Here is a 25,555-nt window from a genome sequence, read left to right as displayed (position 1 = left end):
TTTAAAATAAATGATAGCATGTGAAATGAAAAAATTATGAGGTCTGGCTTGCACAGACTCATAAAATCATCATTACAGTGCAATAAATATTCCATATAAAAAGGATCTTCTATACACACAATAAAGAATAAGCAATCAAATCTTTATATCCATATTGGCATTTTTTATTTGTTTCAGTATACATGTATACATTTAATACTTCTACAATAATGGCATAATAATTCAGTCAGGGGATCCAACTCGATCCCCCTCCCCCCGAACTGCGCATGGTTTACTTTTTTCCCTAAGCGGGGAACATAAATTCTCCGAATTAGCTTGTTTTTTTTCTTGCATTCATCCATGCTGTTAATGAATAAACAGACGCATTTGTATCGTGTGCGAATTCATTTTAATTTCAATATTATGATTAAAGTTATCAAATCATTGTTTGCATATCAACGTTATTAAAACAGAACATTTTGTGTTTACACATTGTTATCAGACATGAAACACATTGATTGTCAACAGAAGTGAAACAAAATAATACAAGTGTCTAAAGTGTCACATGATTGTAAATCATCATTTCATCATTCAAAGGTTATAATAGGCAAAAGCTGCAGCAATGTCATCTCTCATGGCTTTGGCACAGCGAATAACCTCTATGTCACCATCCTGCGTATCGTCGTCTTCATCGTCAGTGTCGTCCGAATATGTATCCCAAATACAATCTTCTTTCTCAAATTCGCAAAAGTTATGTAACACAACACAAGCTCCAATTACGGTTCAGGCGAATTCGACTTCAACGTCAAGTCTCCTTTGTAGACAACGCCATCTTCCTTTCAAACGGCCAAACGAATTTTCAATGGTCATTCTGGCTCTAACTTAAACGGTGGTTGAAATTGAATTGGGTGTTTGTGAGGGTAGATCTGTTGATATATGGCTTTAAAAGCAAAGTCTTCAAAGGACACGCTGGGTCGCCGAGAAGAACTACTGGCATAGTAATTTCTCCAACTGGCTTTCTCCATTCCGGAAACAAGGAGTCGTTATCTCCTTTGAGATAAATCTCTGAATTTGCGTAAACACGGGCAATGTGATCCCTTCCTGGCTAACCTATATTTATATCTGTACATAGCTACATAGCTATGGTCGCAAACACCCTGGAGAATCAATGAGTAGAACGCTTTCCTGTTCAAATAGTCTCCATGAGAATGTTTCGGAGCTATAATAGGAATGTGTGTGCCATAAATAGTCCCACCACAATTTGGGAATCCCCACTTTTCCTCATAGCCCTTGATTACTTTCTTCAACCTTTCTCCCTCTGGAAAACACACATATTCTTCAAGCAAATGTTCCATAATGGCCTCACAAACTTGATGAACGCACACATACACGGTAGATTTTGCGATACCAAGAAGATTTCCAATTGTCCGATATTCCGCTGATGAGGCTAACCAACACATGGCAATTGCTACCTTTTTTGTTACATCCAAAGGCTCCTGTACGGTCTTTGGGGCCGGCGCCATAGAATTTTCCAACTTTGCACAAATTTTAAAGAAATTTTCCCTCTTCATTCGAAAATTCTCGTACCAATATTCGTCCCTAAAGTCATTAAGTACAGTTCTGTCATACCACTCTGTAGATCGGACTGTTCTTCTACTTTCCTTTATTCGGGAACATCCAAGAGCTAGTCCTATGCCCAAATAGTAGGGAAATACTCTTTTCCTGTGAAAATTCACACGTCTGAAGCGGTCCATTTCTTTATTTTGAATGACAATTTGAGGATTTACTTAAGGTACTTAAATCTTGTCTGAACGCATAGCAAATTAACTTTTACTTATGCAGCAATACTTCAATTACAAACTCTTAGAAAATTTTATACATTATTAAGGAACGTCTCGTCTGTCCTTAAAATAATTATATTTTTTAGCAGTGATCATTTAAAAAAAAATCAACCAATGTAGCTTCAGAGCTATGGCTTTCTAAATTAGTCTTTGGTCATTATACTATAGAACCCGAAAATTCTGATGCAATTGTGGTTGCAATTTACGGCGCTATATTTCCAAACGTTTAGTATCTTCATATAATATCGATCGAGTTATCTTTCTTTTCATTATAGATCTAGATTTATTTAATGACCGCAAAAATATTAAAAGAAAACCGAAAGGTCCATGAGCTCGAACGCTCACCTTAGTACAATGTAAGTTTGGTCATGCTATTTACAAAATTATCTCCCTTGGAATACCTAAATAGCCCCACATTCCACAATGGGAGTCGAACTCGCGATATAAGGACCCTTTCCTAAGCGAGAAACTCTTAAAAAATACCACTCCTCACGCGGACGGACTACAATATCATTTCACTTTTGATGTACTAATCACTTCAAACAAAATTTGCTAGTACAGGATCGGATAATTAGTCCTTAGCTTCTCTGACGCAAAGTTCAACCGTTTTATATCAATAATACCATCCGACAGTGGGGGAGGGGTGTTATTCTTCCTGAATTATCATTAAAAGCAGAAAAAGCGTTTCCCCGACTTTATCTATATAAAAGTATATCTGTTTATTTTAGTTAATATATTTATTTCCATCAACGAGAAGTCAATTTAATTGAATAGAGGAAAGCCTGTGCTCATTCCACAGAGTCGGACACAATTGTTTCATATAGTATTTGTATATTTTATTAGAAAAAGACAGTAGTTAATGGTAATCTAACAGAAAAGCTTTGACTTCAACTAAAATTACAATCGTCAACTTCCCTTACTTGTGCAGTAATACACCCTTATCACCTGTTTATGGGGCTTATATCTTTCATTTGATTGGACACGCAAGAGCCTGCTCTACGTATGAATAATTCCTAAAACGATGTAACTTACTGCCAGACATGTACATGTAGTTGATGAAGTAAGAAAGTAAGCAGTCATCATTTGGTACGTTCTATGGTCGATATCTAGTCATCAAATGCAGTCTATCATTAAGGACACATGATGCATTATTACATATGAAAATTTGAATGTCTGAATTGCTTGTTATTTTTGTACCTATCATGAACATGAATTAGGCAGTTATTTAAAACAAGAGGCCCATGGGCCACATCGCTCACCTGAGAAGCTTACCATTCTGTTCTTTACCAGATTTCACCCTTGTTATACATAATGCATCCCCACCCTACCCACTGATCATAATTTAGACATTTTGAAATCTACACTACCCCATGATCCTTCCATGGGCACATATGTTTCAGCTTTTTTGGCCCAGTGGTTCCTGAGAAGAAGATTTTCAAAGATTTTTCCTATATATTTCTATATAAAACTTTGATTCTCCATTGTGGTCCCACCCATCCCCTGGGGGTCATGATTTGAACAATTTAGAATCTACATTATACCAGGATGCTTCCACATAAGTTTCAGCTTTACTGACCCAGTGGTTCTTGAGAAGAAGATTTTTTAATGACCCCACCCTATTTTTGTCTTTTCTTGATTATCTCCCCTTGCGAGGGGATATGTCCCTTCATTTTAACAATTTAAATTTCCCTTTACCCAAGGATGCTTTGTACCAAGTTTGGTCAAAATTGGCCCAGTGGTTCTTGAGAAGAAGTCGAAAATGTGAAAAGTTTACAGACGGACAGACAGACGGACGGACGGACGACGGACAAAATGTGATCAGAAAAGCTCACTTGAGCCTTCGGCTCAGGTGAGCTAAAAAAGTTAATCAATGTTTGTATCATCTGTTTCTAAGTCAAATGATGACTGACGTTTTTCATACTCATTGTAAGGTCATTATTAATTGGCCCTTATTAATTATACACTGAATTGTTGACAGTTTTTTTCGTTATTTCCTGATTGATTGATTTTTATTGTTTAACGCCAAGTCTGCAATATTTCAGCCATATTTCGGCGAGTATTATTTCCTGATTAAGACAAGGAGCATAAGGCGGGTGTGACCGGCCGTCAGGGGATACTCACTCACTAATGGAACCTGCTCACTTCTCTAATGTTTTAGAGGTCCCTGTTTGTTCTGCTACTAATTTGTAATCTTTAATGAACTTTTGAGCTTGAATCTGTTATCTCCATATATTTCAATGAATTGATCAAATATGGTGATCAGCACAATATGAAATATATCTGAGAATCAAAGAATTATTGTTTTTATCATTGCCTCTCGGATCACATATATCTTGAATTTACTCAATAGAAAGGACCTTTACGTCAGATGGACTTATCCCATACTAGTTAAAGCAGTTTAATCATATATTTAAAAACAAATACTTGTATCATTGTATATATATAGCTTTGTTTTCTTTGCTGTGCCGACAGCTATCAAGCTATCAAAACTAGAGCTGCTGATCCAATACGTCATTTCTCTGATCCGTTACGACTCTACTTTTAGTCTACGCTGATCATGTGACTCTGTAAAAAGTTAGGCACATTTTGACGCGGGGTTTTATGAAACGTAAACAAATCATGGTGGGTCGAAAAAATACTCCCGAATCAAAGGGCAAGTATTGGTGTGTTGTACCAGGGTGCAATTCCGATTCAAGAAAGAAAAATAAACTAGATAAATATCCTTGGATGGAGGATGTCTCCTTTGAACCCTTCCCAACGAAACGCAAAGAGCCAAAACTTCGAGCGAAATGGATCACCATGATACGGCGCCCCAAAGAATATGAACCTTTAGCTCATCACAGAGTTTGCACGAAACATTTCGTAGGAAATTGTCGCTCAGAAAATCATACAATCCCAGAACTTTTCCCATGGAATAATTACAAATCAGTATCTACAACAAAACCCCTGTCTATTGAGAAGCGAGAACGAGCAATGGAGCAAAGTGCAACAGCACCTGCATTCCAAGACAAGGAAAACTCAGGTATGACAAATGTAAATATATGGGCCAACCCTACATAAAGACAACAGCTAAAAGTATACAAATTACTTATCATTAATGTATGCATTTTTGAGCTAAGATCACCTTTATCAGCTGTTCATATCAGACATAGGTCCAGTCTTAGCACAATTATTTATTATTCACCTGATATCCATCTTAATTTGATATGATTACATGTGTATAACTAACATCTGAGGTTACCATCTTTTCCAAATACACATTACCTGGTAAGAACATCATATGCAGGGTTGTCCCCAAGGATTTGAAATAGTGGGTTGCATTTAAAAAATAGAAGGAAAACTTGGGGTTACTCCTCTAACAGTAAATTGAGGGACAATCCCAAAATAACCAGGGCATCATATGCCACTAATTTGACTAAAGGGGAGAATCCCCTGGCTCTCAGGTCTTAGGGACAGCCCTGTAATATGGAATGAATTTATTGTAAATAGAGCTGTCCTCATAATAATCACCCATGCAGTGTACATTCAATGAAGTTCTTTTGGACTAGTAATAAAAAACTATCTTTTACAGACCCAGCACATATGCTGCAAGTATCATCGTCATCTCAGCAGCACGTACCAGTAGACATAAGTGTGGGCCTGCCATTTGCTGTGTATGAAACAGTTGTAGAGTCTTGCAAACTTTCAGAGTCAGGTACAAATTCTCATTAAGTTTCAATTCATTACCCTGATACTGCACTGGGGATAAAACGGTACTCAGAATTTTTATTTTTATCGATACATGTATAATTATACAAAATGTGCAGATGTTAATTGACAGAAAATTGTTTGCATTAATTATTTATGTATATATTTATATATATCATGTATATATTTACTTAGCACCATCCACAACTACTGAAACAGATCACAGCTACAGCAGACCACTTGTAGACAGGTTTCTAACAACCAGTGATGATGTTGAAGATAAAGGTACACAGACAGACCTCACTTCTGAAGACATGAACAACACTTCGAGAGAAAATGAACAATTAAAGGCAAAACTCAGTGATAAAGATGCACTTCTCAGAAACCTGTTCATTGAAAAAGTAACCAAAAATGACAAATCTATCCAACAATATACTGGGTTACCAAATTTAGAAACTTTTAATAAAATTAGTGACTTAACATTAAAGTATGAACCAAATTTGAAATACTGGACCGGTGAACATAGCGAAAACGAAAAAAGCTATCAAAATAGAGGGAATAAGCCCGGTCCATCTAGAAAGCTATCAAGGTACCAGGAAATGATCCTTACACTTGTGCGATTTCGCCTTGCATTGCCAGTGGTAGTTATGTCTGATTTATTTGGGGTGTCTTGTTCCAGAATCTCTTCTATATTCTCAACCTGGATTTTTTATATGTATTTCATGTTTAAAGATTTCATTTTCTGACCATCCCGAGAACTAGTGAAGAAGTTCATGCCAAAATCTTTTTACAAATTTCCAAGGACCAGAGCTATCATAGACTGTTCAGAGATTTTCATTCAGAGACCCAGGGACCCCTCTGTAAATGCTAGGACATATAGTACATATAAATCTCACAACACCTTTAAATTTCTGGTGAGCATTACACCAACAGGTGCTTTTAACTTTGTGTCTCAAATATGGGGAGGGAACACTTCTGACAGGTACATTACCATGAATTCTGGTTTCTTAGATTATGTGTCACCGGGAGACGAGATTATGGCTGACCGGGGTTTCACCATTCGAGATTTACTTACAGAGAGACATGCTTATCTGAATATACCACCATTTACTCGTAAGTGTACTTGGGGCAAAGGGAAGTACCTTACATCTACTCAAATTAAAAAAACCCGTCAAATTGCAAATTTGAGAATCCATGTTGAGAGAGCCATTCAAAGGTTGAAATCATTTAAACTAATTTCTCAGATTCTACCCTGGAGTATGAAATCTTTAGTCAATCCGATGATCATTTTAGGTGCATTCTTTTGTAACTTAAAGAAACCTCTTGTAACCAAGTGACACTGTATGCAGTTTGAATCAAATAAATCCCATGATCTCATTTTAAACAATATTTAATTTTGTCATCAATCTTGAAAAAAAAAAACGACAAATATCTGCATTTACTTTAGTGCTACTAACTTGCACTGTCTATGTTCAATTGTAAATCATGAGTTATACACTTGTACTACATTTACCATCTGTAAAACATGGTCAGATATTTGACATAAATCTATAGAAGTTACCTTTGTGAAACCTGGTCAGATAATTGACTGAATTCTGTAGAAGTTACATTTATCTTTGACAATGATTATATGGTTATTGATATCAACTGAAAAAAATTTGCACAATTTTTTGTGTACCTGTAATCAAATGTTTAAGGCTGTTGATACTTATACTGTTTAACTCTAATCACGATCTAAGTGTATAATTTGATTCTGATATAATAAAGCAATCAATCACTCAGTATTTTATTTATACAACTTATGTCAAGAATTTGTGGAAAAAGATACAAGCTTTTTTAAACAACAATCAAAGTATTCTGGATCAAATACAATTCTTTCAGTTGCCATGTCTTTTCGGGTATATAATACAAAATCACACCACTGAAGCCCAGTGCAGAAAAGTTGAGTCTGAATTTGAGTGTACCATGAGGATGATCTATTCAATACAATATCATCCTCGTGTAAAAGTATGTGATAGTCATTACTTGCAGCAATGTCCTTGATAAAGTTATGCTGATGGGTGTATGAGCACTTAATTTCCACAATGCCATTACCACAACACTGGCAAGAAATTAAACTGTCTGGGGATGCACCTATAAAAGGATAATTTTCACTAATTACTAAACCAGATTTCATAATTTGGGCTTTTGAATGATCTTTAGAGTATTGAAAGAAGTATTGTTGAAGAGCTACACTTTCCATTGCTTTCCCATATTCTGTAGCTGCAGAAGAAAAAGAAGATCTGCCAAAAATTTTTTTCACAATATAGTTTTCTGTTGCAAGATTTTCAATTCTGCATTTGTAAACAGAACCCATCACCGAAGCTGTAATTCGACCTTTCCTGTATTTGTACCACATAGCATTATCTGTTTGATCCTTAGTCAAATTTTCTATTTGATTAATTACATCTTTTGAATGAATTTTTCTGAGATAATCAATCAACTCATTTTCATTTCCGATTGGATTTTGTTGTTTGTAATCACTTATTATATCACTGAGTTCCTTGATTTCTAATGAATCTTCTTCATCACTACTGTCATCCGAAGGTGGATCTACAGTGTGCATAAACACAGAACCATAATGTTTACATGTTTTGTACAATATCTTTGTGATCTCCCTGTGTGATATATGCCTTTGATTTGAAACCGGGTTGTAATTGTCTTTTTTATCTGGATGACTTGAATTCCTACGAAACGATATCTCCTCAACAGTGACTGGGTGTGAAGTTATCCTTGGTTTGTCCCACTTGCATGGTTTGTCTGTGCAGGTTTCCTCTCCCCTATCCTTGTGTCTCTCAGAAAAGGACTGAAGAGAAAATAACAAAGCCACGCAGTGTTTGCATGTTCCGTCATCACTGAAATAAAGTAAGGATACCAAGTTGAATGCTCCAATTGTTGAAAAATATGTAGTAAATAATTACCGGTAATATGTAACTGGGAGGTATAAAGTTTAAAGGAGCTCCAGCACTACATCAAAGTAAAGAACCTGTTGGTATTCTCCATTTTTCATACATTAATATTTACATTCGCTGTGTTTTTCTACTAAGCCAACTGTGAAATTGATTTGAAAATCATTTTCGTGTATACTCACGTGTAGAAATATACATGGAGAAACGTGAGTTAGTTACCGTGACGTCACAATAGGGCTACAGCGACATTAGTAAAAGTATAACAATATAGGGCAGCGAGAAATTCAAATATTGAGTATATTTTCGGTGCTTCCAAACATGTAAAATGTAAATATAAGGAATGTTTTTAAGTTTAGTGTGAATTATTGGTGTGAGAATCACACAGACTTGCACGTAGGCATATTTTACATGAAGCGCTAGCGCGCTTCATGAAATATGCCTACGTGACAAGTCTGTGTGATTCACACACCAATAACTCACACAAAACTGAAAAACATTCCTTAAATGTTTACTTTATCAAGTTTATGGTAAAATATTTTTTAAACTTATGGCAATCTGTTAATCACATATGAGCAAGAACTTTAAGATATTCAACATTTTTTTTCAACTATTCAATATACAAATATAAACATTTAACTTACGCAACACAAGTACAACCCCCAGATTTTACAGTGCCATCATTATCCATAAGAATCCATGTTGTGTATGGCTTTTCTGACTGTCTAGTTTCTGGAACACATGTACATTTTATATAGAAATGGTTGTACGATAAGAATTTGACAACAACATTGTCAATGTGTCTATGTTGAAAAAGTTTGTAGCCATTGTCATTTTTGTATGCCTTAAGCCGCGATTCGGTCCACGAGCACTTTGTCATCAGGTAAACCATGATGTCCCCTGTTTCAATATTTGGAAGTAATGACAAATCTTGCTGCCAGTCTGATAGGAACAGATATCAGGTAAAGTCACAGAAGTTCCTTGGACTATCACACTTCTTCGATTTGCTCTCTCAGTCTGATAATTCCCGTAATTCTCCGTCTCAGGCTCTAGATTTAACGCAGATGCAGCTTCTGCAATACGTATTAATGCATCTTTGCGATAAAGTGATGTATTGATGCCTCTATCTGACAAAAATGCCTTCAATTCAGCCACGGATTTGTTTCGGTGACTTTCCGCCGCCATTTTGAACAAAATATGCCTAACTTTTTATCACGTGATGATGAAAGTCACGTGATAGATAAAGTTAAAAGGGGGATCCCGGAAACGACGTATGCAAGCAGATTTTCGAAGAGCACATTCCATAGATATGAATGTTCGCCTTTCCATTTTTATTTGTCAAAAAATATCATTTAATGCTTAATATTCAATGAAGTATTATAATGTAAGTGAACAGGTCGTTAAATAAAAAAGTGCATGCCCCCTTTTATTTGTCACTGTTATCAATTTTTTGGACAATTTGTTGGATTTCACAACATATATATTTTATATGCTATATTTATCTGTGACAGTTGATATCAATTTTTTAAAAAGAACGGGAAAAATTGAAAGCCAACATCAATCAAATGAGAAACACAGTCTTGCATATTAAGCTAAGAGTACTTGTCCCTTAGGGTATGTGCACTTGATCCTGCTACGAGTCAATCCGTAAAAAATCGGTGCGGTACAAAATGCATTAAAATATTACATACATAACTTTGCAAAAAATATTAGTATAACGTAGAGTAATTAAGCTTTTAAGTTCACAGAAGCAGAGCAAACACGGATCTTTAAAACTGAGAGGTGGGATCATGCGCAATGGAAGAGTCAACATTTCCTGTTGACGGCCTTGTCCTCTATCAACTGTCCTTGTCAAACGCTACCTAACAATTTGCATGAAAACCAATATTCCATTGAACGATACACTATACAACTATAGATTTGCAAAATGTTGATTTTAGACAAAGCTGTTGATACAATATTAAATTATTTGTCAAAAGCTTGTTTCGTTTAAAAAGTGGTTTGAATGTACCTCTTGGAAAACAGACCAACTGTGATCGAGACTGCAACTCCATTTTCAGGTGAATATGCTTTTGTTTGTTTATTAAAAGACGTTAATTTCAACATGAAAGGAAGAAGATTGCTGTTGCCTTTAATTCAACTAACAGGTATATCGACGAAGTTTTATCATTTACCAATATTCATTTTAATTCCTGTTGATTCAATATGACCCACTAAACTTGAAATAAAAGACACTACAGTGTCTGACACAACAGTTTCAAATTAACCATATGGTATTTTGATTAGAAAATACATGTAGTACTAAGTAGGTTACTATAACATAAAAATATTAATGATTAACGTGCTTTAAACTTTTTGTCATCAAATTCCCCCATTTATGTAGCGATATACCCTGACCACCTGCATGACTGTGATCTCCCGAATGAGCGTTATCGAGCTTCTTATTTTATATAAAAAAGGCAATTACAAGTTATCGACAAACAATTTATATCTAAGATCTCGTTTAAAAGTTCTATTGTCGATACAAACGCCTTATTAGCAAATATAATCTATCATTAAGTAGAATGCTGATTATCTTTTTTTTATTACTTTCATACTAACTGTTGGGACATTATTTAAACTCTATGGCAAGGAGCACGCAGCAAGTGTGATCGGTCGAAACGGGGTGCTCTCTACCACATGGCTCGTGATCCCACCTCGATAATTTATTAATTTATAAGATACGTGTTTGCCCATCCCAAATTTACATTGTTTTAATGATCTTCTGAGCTTGATCCCTGTTTGATATTTCCCATATTTAATTTCATGCATCAGCAATTTCGCTCCTTTTCTTTGTGAATTTTTCCACATATAAAATCCCGAACACCGTCTTAGATAAAAAGAAAAGGCTTATCCTGCCTTTATCCTATCAGCATATATGACTGAACATCTTAATTAATTATCTTTTTCTGAGGGTCTCGTTTTTGAGTCAATTCACTTGCTCTGTTATATTTTGTCCCCCCCCCCCCCCTTCCCTTTCGCAAAACATTAAATCTCATTCGTCCGTCCGTCCGTCACAAAAACTTGAACCTTGCCCATAACTTTTGATATAGTGCAGCTATGACTTTTATATCTCACATGTGTATTCCATGTCACAAGACCTTTCTTTGGTTACCACCAAATTTGACCTTTACTTGGAGTTTGACCCACTTTTACACAAAAATTCCAAACTTTTACTTGGTCATAACTTGGTCATAACTTTTGAACAGTAGACACTAGAACTTTCATAGTTCACATATGTATTCTTTGTGGCAAGACCTTCTATATGATTCCAACAACTTTGACCTTTTGACCTTGGAGATTTCCATACTTATGAAAAAAACTTTAACCTTGGCCAAAACATTTGAACAGTAAGGGCTAGGGCTTTTATACTTCAAATATGTAATTCTTGTGATAAGACCTTTCATTGGATATCAAAAACTTTGACCTTGACCTTGGATTTTGACCTACTTTTTAAAAACTAACGTTGCCATAACCTTTGAACGGTTAGGGCTAGGGCTCTCATACTTCACATATATAATACTTGTAACAAGGCCTTTCTTAAGAAACCTAGAACTTTTACCCTTTGACCTTGGAGTTTGACCTAACTTTCAAAAACTTATCCTTGGGCATGACTTTTGAACAAGTGGTGTTGGGGCTTTCATAATTCACAATCGTATTTAATATGAGAAGACCCAACTTTTGGTTTTAATCTATTTAATATGCATTTTAAAAAAGTAAAATCTTTGCTATTTTGCCATACGGGGGCATCAGTGTTTCACAAACATATCTTGTTCCTTACAACTACAAACATATCTTGTTCCTTACAACTTTTGATTGAGAAGAGATAGGGCTTTTATATGTGCATTACCTGTGACAAGATATTTCCGAGCATGCAATGATTTCTGACCCCTTGACCTCAACGATTGACATTATTTAAAAAAATAACTTCAGTGATAATTTCTAAATGACATATGATAGGGCGTTCATATTTGACACAATATGTCATAACAAAACCCACAAAGACACCGAAAGCGGGGGACCACAGTTGTTTTATTTAGCATCCTCGCACTTGATGAACATATGAAAACATTTTCAAACATATCAAAAAATTATACGAAATCATGCAGTTATATTTCACAGTTTTTAAATCAAGTACTAGTAATAAAGTTGACGTTCTATTCATATTCGGTTGCAATTGGATTCAGTTTAATCGAAGGGAGGTTCATTAATTATTATAGGTTTAAAGTTAATACTTCATGTCATTATGATGTACGTATTCGTTAAGGTTTCTTTTTATCGATGGGGACAAAAATGTCTATTTCAATGAAAGCTGAGATTTTTTATAAGACATAATTGCTGTGTTAAGTATTAATTCAGGGACGAAAATAGCTTAAATACAGTCATTTGATGTAGTATTTTTAGACACAAATGACAGTGTTTATGTTCCATTCTTCTATATGAAAGACAACTTTGTGCACATGTATCAATCAAATCTGGAAAATGACATGAAGACTTCTTCGTGCAAAACGTGTTTTGTTCACCGGAAGATTCATTAGTTTGACTGAATCACTTTCCAGTAAGTAGCAATTTAATGTGTATGATGTTATGTTATGGAATTTCCTTTTACTTGAAATTAACAACTGCCAGGGAATTTTTTCATACTTTACCATCTGTCAAGCAATTTCTTATACAAACTAATCCGCATGATTAAATCTACGATACAACGCAAAATCGACAAAATTTAAGACTTCAACTAAATTTTCTCTACATTTTTACTGCCATATAATTCGACACAGGTTTTTTTTCACATCATAGCTGTTTTATTTCAATGGTACTCTTAAATACCTTCAAGTTTTCGTATATAATATTAATATCCTTGCACATCTTTCAAGTTAAAACAAACCTAGATATTCATCTGATATATCTGCATACCAAATTTCAATTCATTACGTGCAACGGTTGTGAAGAAAATGAACGGAACTATGTGAACCGACATACCGACCGACCGCATATTGCATAAAGCAATATGCCCTCCCTTCTTCGAAAGGGGGGGCATAAAAAAGGCTAATAGTTTCTGATTGTCGATATCAAATAGATGTATTTATTTGGAGATCTCGTCTTCCAAGAACCTCCATAGGTATTAACTGTGTTCCGTTTATAACATATAGAATTTTTTTTATTTAAATGAAGCAGTTTTTATTTAAAAACTTTTTTTTAAAAAAGGAAACCATAGTATATTGCTTGTATATCAAATGTTTACGCATGCTGAAACCATTCATATACTTAAGTTTCATCAAGTTTCTGCAATGCGGAAACCATAGTAAACTGCTTGTATATCAAATGTTTACGCCTGCTGAAACCTTAGCTATACTTCAAGTTTCATCAAGTTTCAGTTGCGGAAACCATTACGATTCGTGGACACCTTTAGATTCCGAACTGCGGAAACTTGATGAAACTTGAAGTTTTAGCACTGAAACTTTGCGGAAACTATTAGTAATCATAAATTTCCGCAGAATTTCAGTAGTGTTTCAGCTATGCGGTTTATATTTCATTCTAGTAATACTTACCTTTTTCAGCATTTGATTAACACACATGTATGCACTTAGAGTCGGTTGTCTTTACAAAGGAAAATGGCGCACAAAATTTCAATCCTGCACTTTTTCCTTTACCCTTGCATAGATACAGAGAAATTATAAAAGTATAATTAACGAAAATGGGGTGAAGAATACAATGTTTCAACTCAAAGAGGAAATCCCGGTAGGACACACAATGAAACATTCATCAAACATTTGTAATCAATGGTGTCAGATGACTGAAGGAACAGAAGTCTTGTGAATTAATAAACACTCTATTAGTTAAGGGTAATAAAATACAGTTTTTAATGGATTCACTGTTAATCTTTTAACAATACATCAATTTTTATATACATGATTCGGTACACATACAATGGCTTTTAGTGCAATTAATAGGAAGTGAGAAAACAAATGACTTGCATCTTTTCATGCGGGCATAAATTCTTGCTCTATACCAGATGCCCTTTTGTTAACAGAACTTTTCTAATTTAAAAAAAAAATCAAATTACACACCACATATGCATCATTTTTATGATTCAGGTTTTTATTAGTAATGAAACAACGTTCAATACTGTATACCGGTTTTGAACATTCATTGGACAAGTCCTTGATAACCAATACCATTACACCCTTTCCAATATGGATCAACTAAAACAGACAGGAAAATATTCACCTTCAAAGTCAATGTGAGTATGAACAACTGTTCAAAATAACAGATGATCAAATGTTCCAAATAAATTGCCCGATCTTGATAAAGATATGGTACACAAATGAACTCAATCAAGATACATCTTCATTTGATTTCTGATTTAGATGTACAGTAGTTGCTAACAAAAGCCCCAGTCAATGATCATATTATTATATGTCGAGATTTTTGATCAGTTTAAGCCAGCCTAAAACAAAGATTAATATTTTGCGATTTTTAGTAGAACTTAAGAAGAAAAGAAATAAAGCAGATTTTCTTCATTTTTTAATACATGACATTCAAAGACTTTAGTCCTGTAAACACCCATCTCAAAATATAGCTCTTAACACCCATGTATGTTTTTAAATGAAAATATTAAGAATGAAAAATATTCTTTCAAAGGCATTCTAAATGATAATTTGTTGAAAAGAATAATTGAGACCCCTGTCTTCTCAGAATAAAAAAAGATAAACAGTGCTTGATTTAAAAAAAAAAAATCTATATACATTAAAAATCTATCAACTGGGCACCCTGGAAATTTCAGATGTTGGATTAGGTACCTAGGATGAGGCACTATCCCATGTCGATCAGTCACACCCATGTGAATCCTGGATCAGATATATGGAATTCAAAGGTTAGAAATGTTATGAAATATATTTTAAAATGTTTGTTGAAGACCAGTCGTGAGATATAAAACGGTGGTACCGTTTTAATTGAAGAAATAGTAATCTATGCTGTTATAAAGCTTAGATTTTAATTCATCCCTACAAAATGGTTGAGTTTTGGTGTTAATATTATTTTGTTAAAAATCTGTTTATTTTAAATTTTGAAACCTTGGTAATCTGGGGCTAGAGCCCATGAAGCTAAGAAGCATAACATAAAAAATAGAAATGCGACTTTACAATTTAAGCACCATTTATCGACTTGAGCCCCAGAATTAATTACAAACTTCTTTGTATATTGGGGTATTTAACAGCTAAATTAAATGAAATCCGACCAAAAGTACAGGAGGAGTGAATTTTGAATCGTTTCAGTAAAGAAGACAGCTCATTAAGTCTTTTGACAAGTTGTCTGTGATTAACACATTTTAACACATAAGATTTTACTTATTAAGCACAAATAAATTGTAAAAGTGGTTTTTAAAGTAATATTTTCAGACAAAGAAATCAATTGAAAGAAATCATTTTTTATTCCAACACTATTAACTCATATAAAAATAGAGTAAACAATAATACATACATTTCATAAAACGTGATCTATCAGGATTTCGATATTTACCTATGAATTTTTTCAAAAGAAAAAAACTTCTTTTTAACAACGGGAATGGTTTAAACTTGAAACGATTTATAACAAAAGGGAAACCATCAATAAAAATATTGGAACTGAAGTCGTTCATTCATTCATCCTTGATTTCAAAAACCCACGTGCTGAACGCTTTACGAAGGATGGGTTTCATCTATTATTAATCAAAGAAGCAATTATCACCAACTTTCGATTTTGTTTAATACATTAACAACACAAGAAGATTCTTTTTATGTGTCTGTACATTCAGATCACGAAACTTCCTTTGCCGAAGGCCAGGGCCATAAAAAAGCGTGAATTTATTACTAGTGCTATCATAATATTTTCCTTTATCAATCTCGAAAGTATAGATGAGTACTATATTAAAAAGGCAAACGTAAGCCTTTAAATTTATTATCAGCAGCAATGTTTTTGTTCAGTGTATTCGGCAAACTTATTATTTTGCAAATGAAGTGCCATCACTATCTTTGTAAAAACATTATACAACATACATGTATTTCATAACCTAAACAAAATTTCAATATTTTTTAATTAGTTTTTTTTAATTACTAATTGTTGCTTGAAATATGATGACTACGAAAAGTATCCTTGCTCACAAGTCCATTTGAACAGTACAGAGCACGAGCAGAACAATTATGGCAGACGTCTAAAAAAAATAAAGTTGGGATCAAGTGCCATGGGGGAATAATCATCCCCTGTCGCCCGGTCACATCCATCGTGTGTTCATTATCGTATGGAACGCTAAATTAACATATATGCAAATATATGAACCTATCTTCAAATGCATTGTACCTATCTTTAAATCAATTGTACCTATCTTCAAATGAATTAGAGATAGGTACAATTCAATAATACCTATCTTTAATTTATTTGAAGATAGGTACGATTGATTTGAAGATAGGTACGATTGATTTGAAGATAGGTATAATTGGTTTAAAGTTACGTACAATTGAATTGAACCTACCTTTAATTACTGAGATATTGGCAATAATAAATTCTCCCTTTATCATAGGTCATTTCCGGTACGCCATAACTGGCGCAAAAATTTATTGGAATCTTCATCCGGCTGTAATACAAAATATACATACATGATATACATGTGTATTTTGATAAGTATATGATGCTTTTTGCACATTTTGAATTTACCTTTATATCTCCTTTCAATCTCGTTAATTGTCGTCGCTCTGTAAATTTCGTGCATTTCCCTCAATGGTCAGTATTGTCTCAAAGGGAGCGTTCATTATTTTCAACAATACAAAACGAATTGAACATATTAGGTATAATTGAATTGTACCTATCTTCAAATCCTTTGTGGGTATGTCTTAATTAAACCTATCACCACATCAACTGTACCCATCTTTAAATCAATTTTACCTTTCTTCAAATGAATTAGAGATGGGTGTAATTCAGCTGAACCTATCTTTAATTGAATTGTAATTCCATTAAAGATAGAATATAGTTTATTTGTACCTAGGTATAATTATTTAGAGATAAGTAAAATTATTTATACCTATCTTCAATTCAATAGTACCTACAATCTTAAAAAAGTTTTACTTAGTAGTCATATTTTACTTGAAATAACAAAGATAAGTAAAAGAAAATTACTAAGCATTTACTTAAAATTTTAAATCAATTACTGAAATATATGTCAGTTACTAAATTCAAATGTTTTACTTAATTTTTGTATTTTAAAGAATTGTTTTACTTACACACTAAAAGTTTTACTTAGTAATTTATATTTACTTAAATTTGTGTATATAAGAAATAACATTACTTGGTCTTTACTTACATTTTACCACTATTTACTATATAACTAATATTTTTTTGCCCCCGTAAACGAAGTGTCGGGGTATATAGTTTTTATCGTGTCCGTCTGTCTGTCTAGCTGTCTGTCTGTCTATTTGTCTGTTTGTCCGCAAAAGATTTAACTTTGCCCATGACTTTTGATTTAGCAGAGCTATGACTTGTATATTACACAAGTTCATTCCTTCTGACAAGACCTTTCTTCGAGTATCGCCAAATTTGAATATTTGACCTTGGAGTTTGACCCACTTTTACAAATTCCAAAACCTTTTCTTCAGCCATATCTTTTTAACAGTAAATACCAGGATATTAATACCTCACATATATATTTTTTGTGAAAGACCTTTCATTGGATACCAACAACCATGACCATTTGACCTTGACCTTGGAGATTTCAATCCTTGTGAAAAAACTTTAACCTTGGCCATTACTTTTGAACGATAAGGGATAGGGCTTTCATACTTACATATATGTAATTCCTGTGGAAAGACTAGTCATTGGATACCAAGAACTTTGACCCTTTGACATTGACCTTGGAGTTTGACCCACTTTTAAAAAAGCAAACCTTGACTTTAACTTTAAAAGGGTTAGGGTTAGTGCATTCATACTTTACATATTTCATCCCTGTGACAAGACATTTCTTTGGGTAGCACCAATTCTGACCCTTTGTCCTTGACCTTGGAGTTTGATCTACATTTCAAAATTAGTAACCTTGACTATAACTTCTGAAGGATTGGGGCTAGTGCTTTCATATTTCAGATATGTATTTTTTGTGGCAGGACCTTTCATTAGATACCAATAACATTGACCATTTGACCTTGACCTTTGAGATATCAAGAAATACCAATATATTGAATTTGCATATATAAGAAAAGTTTAACCTTTGCTATGTTGCCATTCGGGGGGGGGGGGGGGGGGCATCAGTGTTTCACAGACACATCTTGTTTAAATTGTATTTAATTGATTTACTTAAAACAATAATTTATTTACTGAATCAAGGAGAATTCAGAGCAGTTTCAATACAAATAATTACTTAAAAATGGTACTCTAATCACTATCAGGATTGAATTCTTGAAATGTAATATATAATTTTGGCTTCCATATTAATTGTCTGTGACGAGGAGTTATCTTTCTTCTAAATATTCCTTCATGTAAAAAAGAAGTCATACTAATTAAAATGCTGTATTAAGTACTTGAAACTTTAAATCATTTTTAAAATGGTCCTTAAAAAGATACATTAACTTATTCAATTTATAAGGCTTTTGATGTTGGAATTAAATGTTTTATTGTTAAATATAATAAAACAATTACAAAGAAATGGGCAAAAGAAATAGAAAGTATTGTTACCATTCCATAAAGATTTCATCTAATTAACTACTCAGAAATGTAACTACATGTATCTCCTTTATCAGAGGGTCGATACCTTGCAGTTTCTCTCGTAATTAATGTCGATTTTAGTAAATATGATAAGTACATGTAATTCATTTACTTAGCATTCTCTTAAGTAATAATATACTAGATTTTAATTAATTTCAGAATTACATTTACTTAGTAATAATTCATAAAATCTAGTAAATAGAAAGCATATTATCTCTAAATTAAGTAATATTAATTTACTGAAAATGAGTAGTTCATTTACTAAGTAATATAATTCCTAATAAGTATTGAAACTTAGTAAATCATTTTATAAGTAAATGAATTCATCCTTATTACTAATTATGTTTACAATTACTAACCATGATAGTCATTTACTTGCTATTCTAACTAAATGGATTACTAAAAATTACTAGTTTTTCTTAATCTAATATCTTATTTTAAAAACAATAAGTAAAACTTTTTTTAGAGTGTATCTTTAATTCAATTGCACATATCTTTAATTCAGTTGTATCTATCTTCAATTCATTTGAAGATAGGTACAATTATTTAAAGATAGGTGCAATTATTTGAAGATAGGTTCAAATATTTGAATATATGTTAATTTGGCGTTCCATATTACCATGACCAGGAAAATTCGTGGACAATCCAGTTGGTGAATAATGACTTTATTTGTATAAAACAAACGTCACTTAGCTTTCGATTGGTATTTAATGACAAGGTCCTGGTATCGAATTTTGATATTCTTTTTTCGTCAACTTGTTTGTCAAAATCTTGATTTTGTTCTAGAAAATGTTTATATGTAGACCATGCTATTTTAATTTCATCAACAGAAGAGATTAACCCCATATCAGGTAGTAAGTATGCATGAAACATTTGGAGACAACAAACAGAATTCAAGATCATAAGTCCATAAAACTATACAAATACATGTAGGAGCAAACACGGACCTCCAAAACATCACAGGTGGAATTATGTGCCATGGAGGAGTGAGCATCCTCTGCCGACCGGTCATGCCCGCCGTATGCTCCTTGTCATGATCGGGTATTAAAAGAAAAATCTGTCGTCAATTCAGTGTATAAATAATAGACTAACAATTAGTATGAAAAACGTATTTGATTTTATGATGAATGGTACATCTGTTGACAAGATCATTGTATCGACCATAGAACATACGAAATAATGACTTTAAACGAGACTGCTGATATTCTTGCTTCATCAACTTGTTTGTCAATATTTTGTTACATATTTATAAGGGACGTAGACGATAGAAAAGTTTAAAATAATTATTATTACCATAAAGATTTGTTGCAATGTTGTCATTACGTCTTTTTGTAGTTACAAACCAAGTACGACAAAAAAATGTGTCCGACACTTTGGTATCTATTATTTCAAACTCAGAATATACCGAGTTGAAATATAAAATGAAGTAACTTTAATTGTTCATATGTCATCTGAATATCTAAATGACGAGAAGGCAACAGCAAGTACGACACAACGGTGTCAGACTCTATGGTATGTATACTGACACGCAAAAGAAACGCAACGCCCTACTTTAAGGAGAAATAATTATGTAAAGTAAAGAATTTTGTATCTTAAAATTATGAATATCTTCAATTTGGTGAGTATCGGTAATTTAACGGTTGAACAATTTCCATACCATAACCGGAAGTCAAGTTTGAGTCTGCTTAACAGAAATCAAAAATTGCATGTTTAACAAAACATTTGGCAATATTATGGAGTTTGAAGGATTTTCTACTGTTCATCATAAGTAATGCAGCAATATTTCAAAAAATAAACTCTCCTTTCGTTTCCCGTAACGATGCTAAGGCTTCTTGAAAATGGCTTATGTACGCATTTCCATAGCTCTAGCTAGAAAATTTCGATGTAAAGGTGATGGAGAGTTGCTGATGTGAAATTTTACTACATTACGCCTCAACAGGGTCTTACGTATCATATGCATGCGTTAAGGACAGTCCTTGTACCGGAAGTCCAAGGGTGGCTACACTGCTCTAAGTTAAAGAAAATTCGACTTAATCATCTGAAAAACGGGCATTTAAAAATGCCAAAGAATAATTCCTTCGCTCAGATCTCGATATTAATGAACCTATTGTATCGTAGAAATTAAGCTGCAATTGTTGTTTAGGGCAGTCTTGCACGTTTTACTTGAATGGCTGGGAGGGGGTGTTTAAACAATCATATTTTACTTAGTAAAGTGAACAGATAAACATTTAACATTTTTATCAAATCTCTGATGTTCTGGAAGGTGAGTTTAGCCTCACTTCATTCGCTTTTCAAAATCATAAGATAAAAAAATAAAATATTTGTAGATTACTGCTTGTTGCGTTTCTTTTGCGTGTCAGTATATTATCAGGGACCTATATACTACTTAGTATATATGTCCCTGCTATTATTTCAAACTCACTGGGATGTATTTAGATGACATGTGAATGGAAGCAAATTTTATTGCTAGAATATGTCATCGAAGTAACTTTAAAGTCGAGAAGGCAACAGAAAGTGTTTTCTTTTTCTTCTATGTAAGATTCTGAATAAATTCTGCTCCATATGAATACAGAAATAGCAACCTCTCATCAGAGGGCTTTCCACGACCCCCTCCAACACCTCTGCGTAAGTGGAGCTTGCGGAGCGCGCCCTCTGGTGAAAGATTCTAGAAATAGGTCTGCCATTAACGAGACGCAATTAGTTCCCAAGGGAATTCATTTTTTTTGGGGGGGGGGGGGGGAGACATGGTCCCAAAAAAACCAACAAAGATTATGTCAATCAGTATTTTAGCACCTTTCTACATGTGCATGTATTATCAACTACTTGAGTGTACAATCCAAATGTTTTTTTCTTTTTAATTTTAGAATAGTTTTACAAATGACCATTAACAACTTAAGTAAATTTACTACATGTATTTTCATTTTTGTACATAACGCAGCTATTAATAATGTCCAAAAGAACTATAAACCGCGCGTATATGATATGGGCCAATTTTGGGCACCATTCAGAATATGTTTATCTATACTAGGGAGAGGGATAAGGCAAGTGTGTTACTAAAAAAGAGTATAATTTAAATTGATCAGGCATTTGGTTGCCCTGAAATCCGCATTCAAAACATATACCTTCAGACCTGAAAATTTGGCATCAATTATCATTTAATCAAATCTTAGTGTTGATGGCAAATATTATGTCTTCATTTTTTTATTGTGGGGAAACGTAATATAAAGTAATAAAACTCGTACCTTTTAATGCACATGCCTTTAATATTTTTTTCATTTCAAGTTTTCTTAAAGTTCCCTGTAAGTTTTAGATATCCAAATCTGATAAACACACAACTCGGCCCAAGCTTAAAAAATTCTTTGTTTGTAGTTGCCGACATTTTATACTGGGTAGGTAGGCAGTCTTTTTTTAAAAATTGGTTTTAGATTTATGTTAGATTACAAATAATAAAGCTTTTCATAGGCCTACTACACATGAATAAACTCCACTCTTGTAATAAACCGCTGATTAATAAAAACAAAAGTCAAAAATTGAAAATGAAACAGTTTCAATATCCTGAAAAATTGAAGAAAAAAAATTACAGAATGTCTAAAAAAAGTTTTGGTCGGGTACATTTTCAGTGGGTCGGTAGGCAACTGCAACCATACAAATGTTTATTTAAGGCCTCGGATATGTTGTTTCTCAATACTTTTGAAGTTCCTTTAGTAATGAGTGAAGAAAGAGGGTTGCTAGAACCTTAAACCGTAATTTTACTGGAACAAATTTTTGTAAGGATTTTTATGAAATTTACGAATCAACTATATGTATTCAAATTCATTTCGATCGTTAGGAATATCAAATAAAATCATTAAAAATCATTAAAAACTAAGAAAGGGAACTATGCAGAGGAGAGTAAGTTTGTCAACTGCAGAAATAAATCCTAGTTATTACTTTCCTTTTTTTACTTCTGAAGTATTGAAGACCGGGAAAATATGGTTTTCATTCATTGTATTTTCTCTTCATCGCTTTATTTTAACATGTCTCTGATACGTTCACTTGCTTATTAAGTAGTTTATTACATGTTTAATTCTTATTTTATATAATGCAAAATCTTCTAGGTATCCACATCACATCTTTTCCAGAATAAAATTTTTAAAAATGCGAAGAGAAGTATAACTTTGCCTAAGCCTGTCCACTTCTCTACAGAAAATAATCCTCGTCATAGTTTACGATCAAGTCAGCCTTATAAGAGGGTGTTCGTTTTTTGTGGGAATTTGTTGAACGTTTATTATTGTTAACATTTAAGGACTTTCAAGGCCGTCTTTAGAAAATTGTTTGAACTTTCCAATACTATTGATTTAAAAAGTGGCCCGACTCCAAAAAAAAAAAAAAAAAAATACCCGAGAAAAGTTTGTTTTATTCATTTAGAAGTTTTTCGTCTCAATGTAACTATTTTAACCTCAAATTCGAAAATTTTTCTTGATTACTAGTATAATATGTATTTACTCATTCTTTTTGTCCTTTGTCGGTGGAGGTCAAGCACACATTTCTTTTTAAGGTAAGTCACTCGTCAGCTTTTTAGAAAAGTTCACGCAGAACCTCTTACTTTAAAAACATTTATTAAAATTCAATTTTTATAAAATATTTATATTCAACAATGTAAATTTTTTAACATTCATGGAAAAAACTGCTTAAAAATCTACAAAGAAGCAAGATTTATGAGGGACTATTTCTTGTGGTGGAAGGATATTCAGCAGAAATTTCAGCAAATCTGCACATTTATTAAATTTAATGTCTTGAAACTTTAGCCTCACATACTTTTACTCGGAGAATATTTTCCGTTGTGATTTTGCAGGAATATTTAATATAGGTCTTAATTTATATTTTTAGAACAAGTTTTACACCTTCCCTCAACAAACTTTGCCAAGAAATGAAGATATATTAAAGAAGTCAAAATAAAATTTACACCATTTTTTGCCTGAAAATCACATATTTTGACCAATATTTCAAAATTAACATCACTGACCCCAACTTTTTCTTTCATTATTTTAAACTACTTGATACTTGTGACTGATCAGCACTTAACTCCTAAAAAGCTTGATATAAGAAAATATTTGATTGCTTATTTAGTTTTTTAATACCCCAAATATGTTATTTTTTAGTGCAAAAAGGTCACACAATAATAAACGCGCATTAATTTGCAAGATTTGTTCAATGATAAATATTATTTAAACTATTTTATGTAAAATAAGATTAAATGTATTAACGTAGTTACATCTGATATATTAAAATTAGAGATAAAGTAATAAATCAAAGAGTTAAAATTTAAGAGCAAAAAGGTCAACTTAATTGAACCATAGATCAGTAAGATGCACACTGACCCCATATTTTCTCTGCGATTTTGAGTAATACTATATGAGTACTTATCCAAAATATACTTCCCAAAAATTCCTTGATATAACAAATTTGAGGAGTCACTTACCTTAAGATGGCCTTACTGAAGCATTTCTCGGACCCTTTTACAAGCGCAGCGAAATCCGATACAATGAACAAATAATGAAATACATATATCTATTTCCCAAACATCACAATATATATTAGTCATGTCTGAAAGCAGTGTCGCATGAAATACTCTTCATGATTCATTTTTGAAAGGTTCGCCTTTAATTACAAATTACTATATCTTTACACGGAAGGTTGGGAAAAGATATCAGTCGTATTATTTTCACAATTTTTGAAAATACGCGCAAGGAACAAAAATTAACACTATTACATGGAATTTAGATGAAGGATCAAGTATATTTAAACAAGTTATAAAGTATTTAACACTTGGAAGTATTGTGTTCATCAAGTACTAGACTTCCTAAAGTCTTTATATTTTAGTGCTCTCTTTCATATTTTTGATAATAACATTTAACTTTAGTAGAAAGCAGAGGACAGCAATACAAAAATAAACCCAAAAAAAATTTTTAAAATACAGTTGTGAATATATATATATATATATATATATATATATATATATATATATATATATATATATATATAAAACAAATAAAAGCATGTCTAACCAAGTACATGCTTTCTTTTGCGAGCGTTCTTACTTCATTTTAACTCAGAGTGAGTTTTTTTAACGATATATTTGTTACATTTATAGTCTCACTGAAGTTGAATTATCGAAAACTAGTCTTTTTTATTTAGATGATTTCATGCAAACGTTGATTGACAGTTTGCCCCGATAGACTCTCCATAGACATATGAACCACTGCTTGGTAGTCATAATAAAAGCCTCTTCTGACTTTCTCTCCCATGGCGCTCGCTTGTTTGTGGTTAAATATATAGCTCTGAGTACCAACATAGACACAG

At 33.1% G+C, this 25,555-nt stretch overlaps 2 protein-coding genes across 2 annotated transcripts; one reads left to right on the top strand and one right to left on the bottom strand.

Moving 5' to 3' along the window:
* The first annotated feature begins 4,341 nt into the window (after positions 1 to 4,341).
* LOC134272129 (uncharacterized) lies at positions 4,342 to 6,844 on the top strand. The gene is made up of 5 exons (XM_062754373.1): positions 4,342 to 5,514; positions 5,703 to 6,096; positions 6,240 to 6,367; positions 6,519 to 6,620; positions 6,801 to 6,844. Exons 1-5 carry the CDS (start codon positions 5,349 to 5,351, stop codon positions 6,842 to 6,844), a joined length of 834 nt encoding a protein of 277 aa, XP_062610357.1. The 5' UTR covers positions 4,342 to 5,348.
* A 467-nt stretch (positions 6,845 to 7,311) lies between these two features.
* LOC134272120 (uncharacterized) lies at positions 7,312 to 9,637 on the bottom strand. The gene is made up of 3 exons (XM_062754363.1): positions 9,535 to 9,637; positions 9,097 to 9,394; positions 7,312 to 8,401 (listed from the first exon to the last, which is right to left on the bottom strand). The coding sequence occupies exons 1-3, from the start codon at positions 9,635 to 9,637 to the stop codon at positions 7,312 to 7,314; spliced, it is 1,491 nt and encodes a 496-aa protein (XP_062610347.1).
* Between the last annotated feature and the right edge of the window lie 15,918 nt (positions 9,638 to 25,555).

The sequence above is a fragment of the Saccostrea cucullata genome, unplaced genomic scaffold (assembly GCF_032062105.1).
Source record: "Saccostrea cucullata isolate Sc308-1 unplaced genomic scaffold, CSIRO_AGI_Scuc_v1 ctg4355, whole genome shotgun sequence".
In the NCBI taxonomy this organism is placed as follows: Eukaryota; Metazoa; Mollusca; class Bivalvia; order Ostreida; family Ostreidae; genus Saccostrea; species Saccostrea cuccullata.
The sequence above is the reverse complement of the archived record's forward strand: the minus strand, read 5'-3'. Positions and strand labels throughout refer to the sequence as shown.

Excerpts from the sequence above, each read along its gene's own strand:
- LOC134272129 (XM_062754373.1), top strand. The coding sequence starts at position 5,349 with ATGAAGTTCTTTTGGACTAGTAATAAAAAACTATCTTTTACAGACCCA. Across the intron at positions 5,515-5,702 it reads TTGCAAACTTTCAGAGTCAG|CACCATCCACAACTACTGAA; the intron begins GTACAAATTCTC and ends ATATTTACTTAG. Across the intron at positions 6,097-6,239 it reads CCATCTAGAAAGCTATCAAG|ATTTCATTTTCTGACCATCC; the intron begins GTACCAGGAAAT and ends TCATGTTTAAAG.
- LOC134272120 (XM_062754363.1), bottom strand. The coding sequence starts at position 9,637 with ATGGCGGCGGAAAGTCACCGAAACAAATCCGTGGCTGAATTGAAGGCA. Across the intron at positions 9,395-9,534 it reads TCGCAAAGATGCATTAATAC|ACTGGCAGCAAGATTTGTCA; the intron begins GTATTGCAGAAG and ends TGTTCCTATCAG. Across the intron at positions 8,402-9,096 it reads GGGGGTTGTACTTGTGTTGC|TGATGACGGAACATGCAAAC; the intron begins GTAAGTTAAATG and ends ACTTTATTTCAG.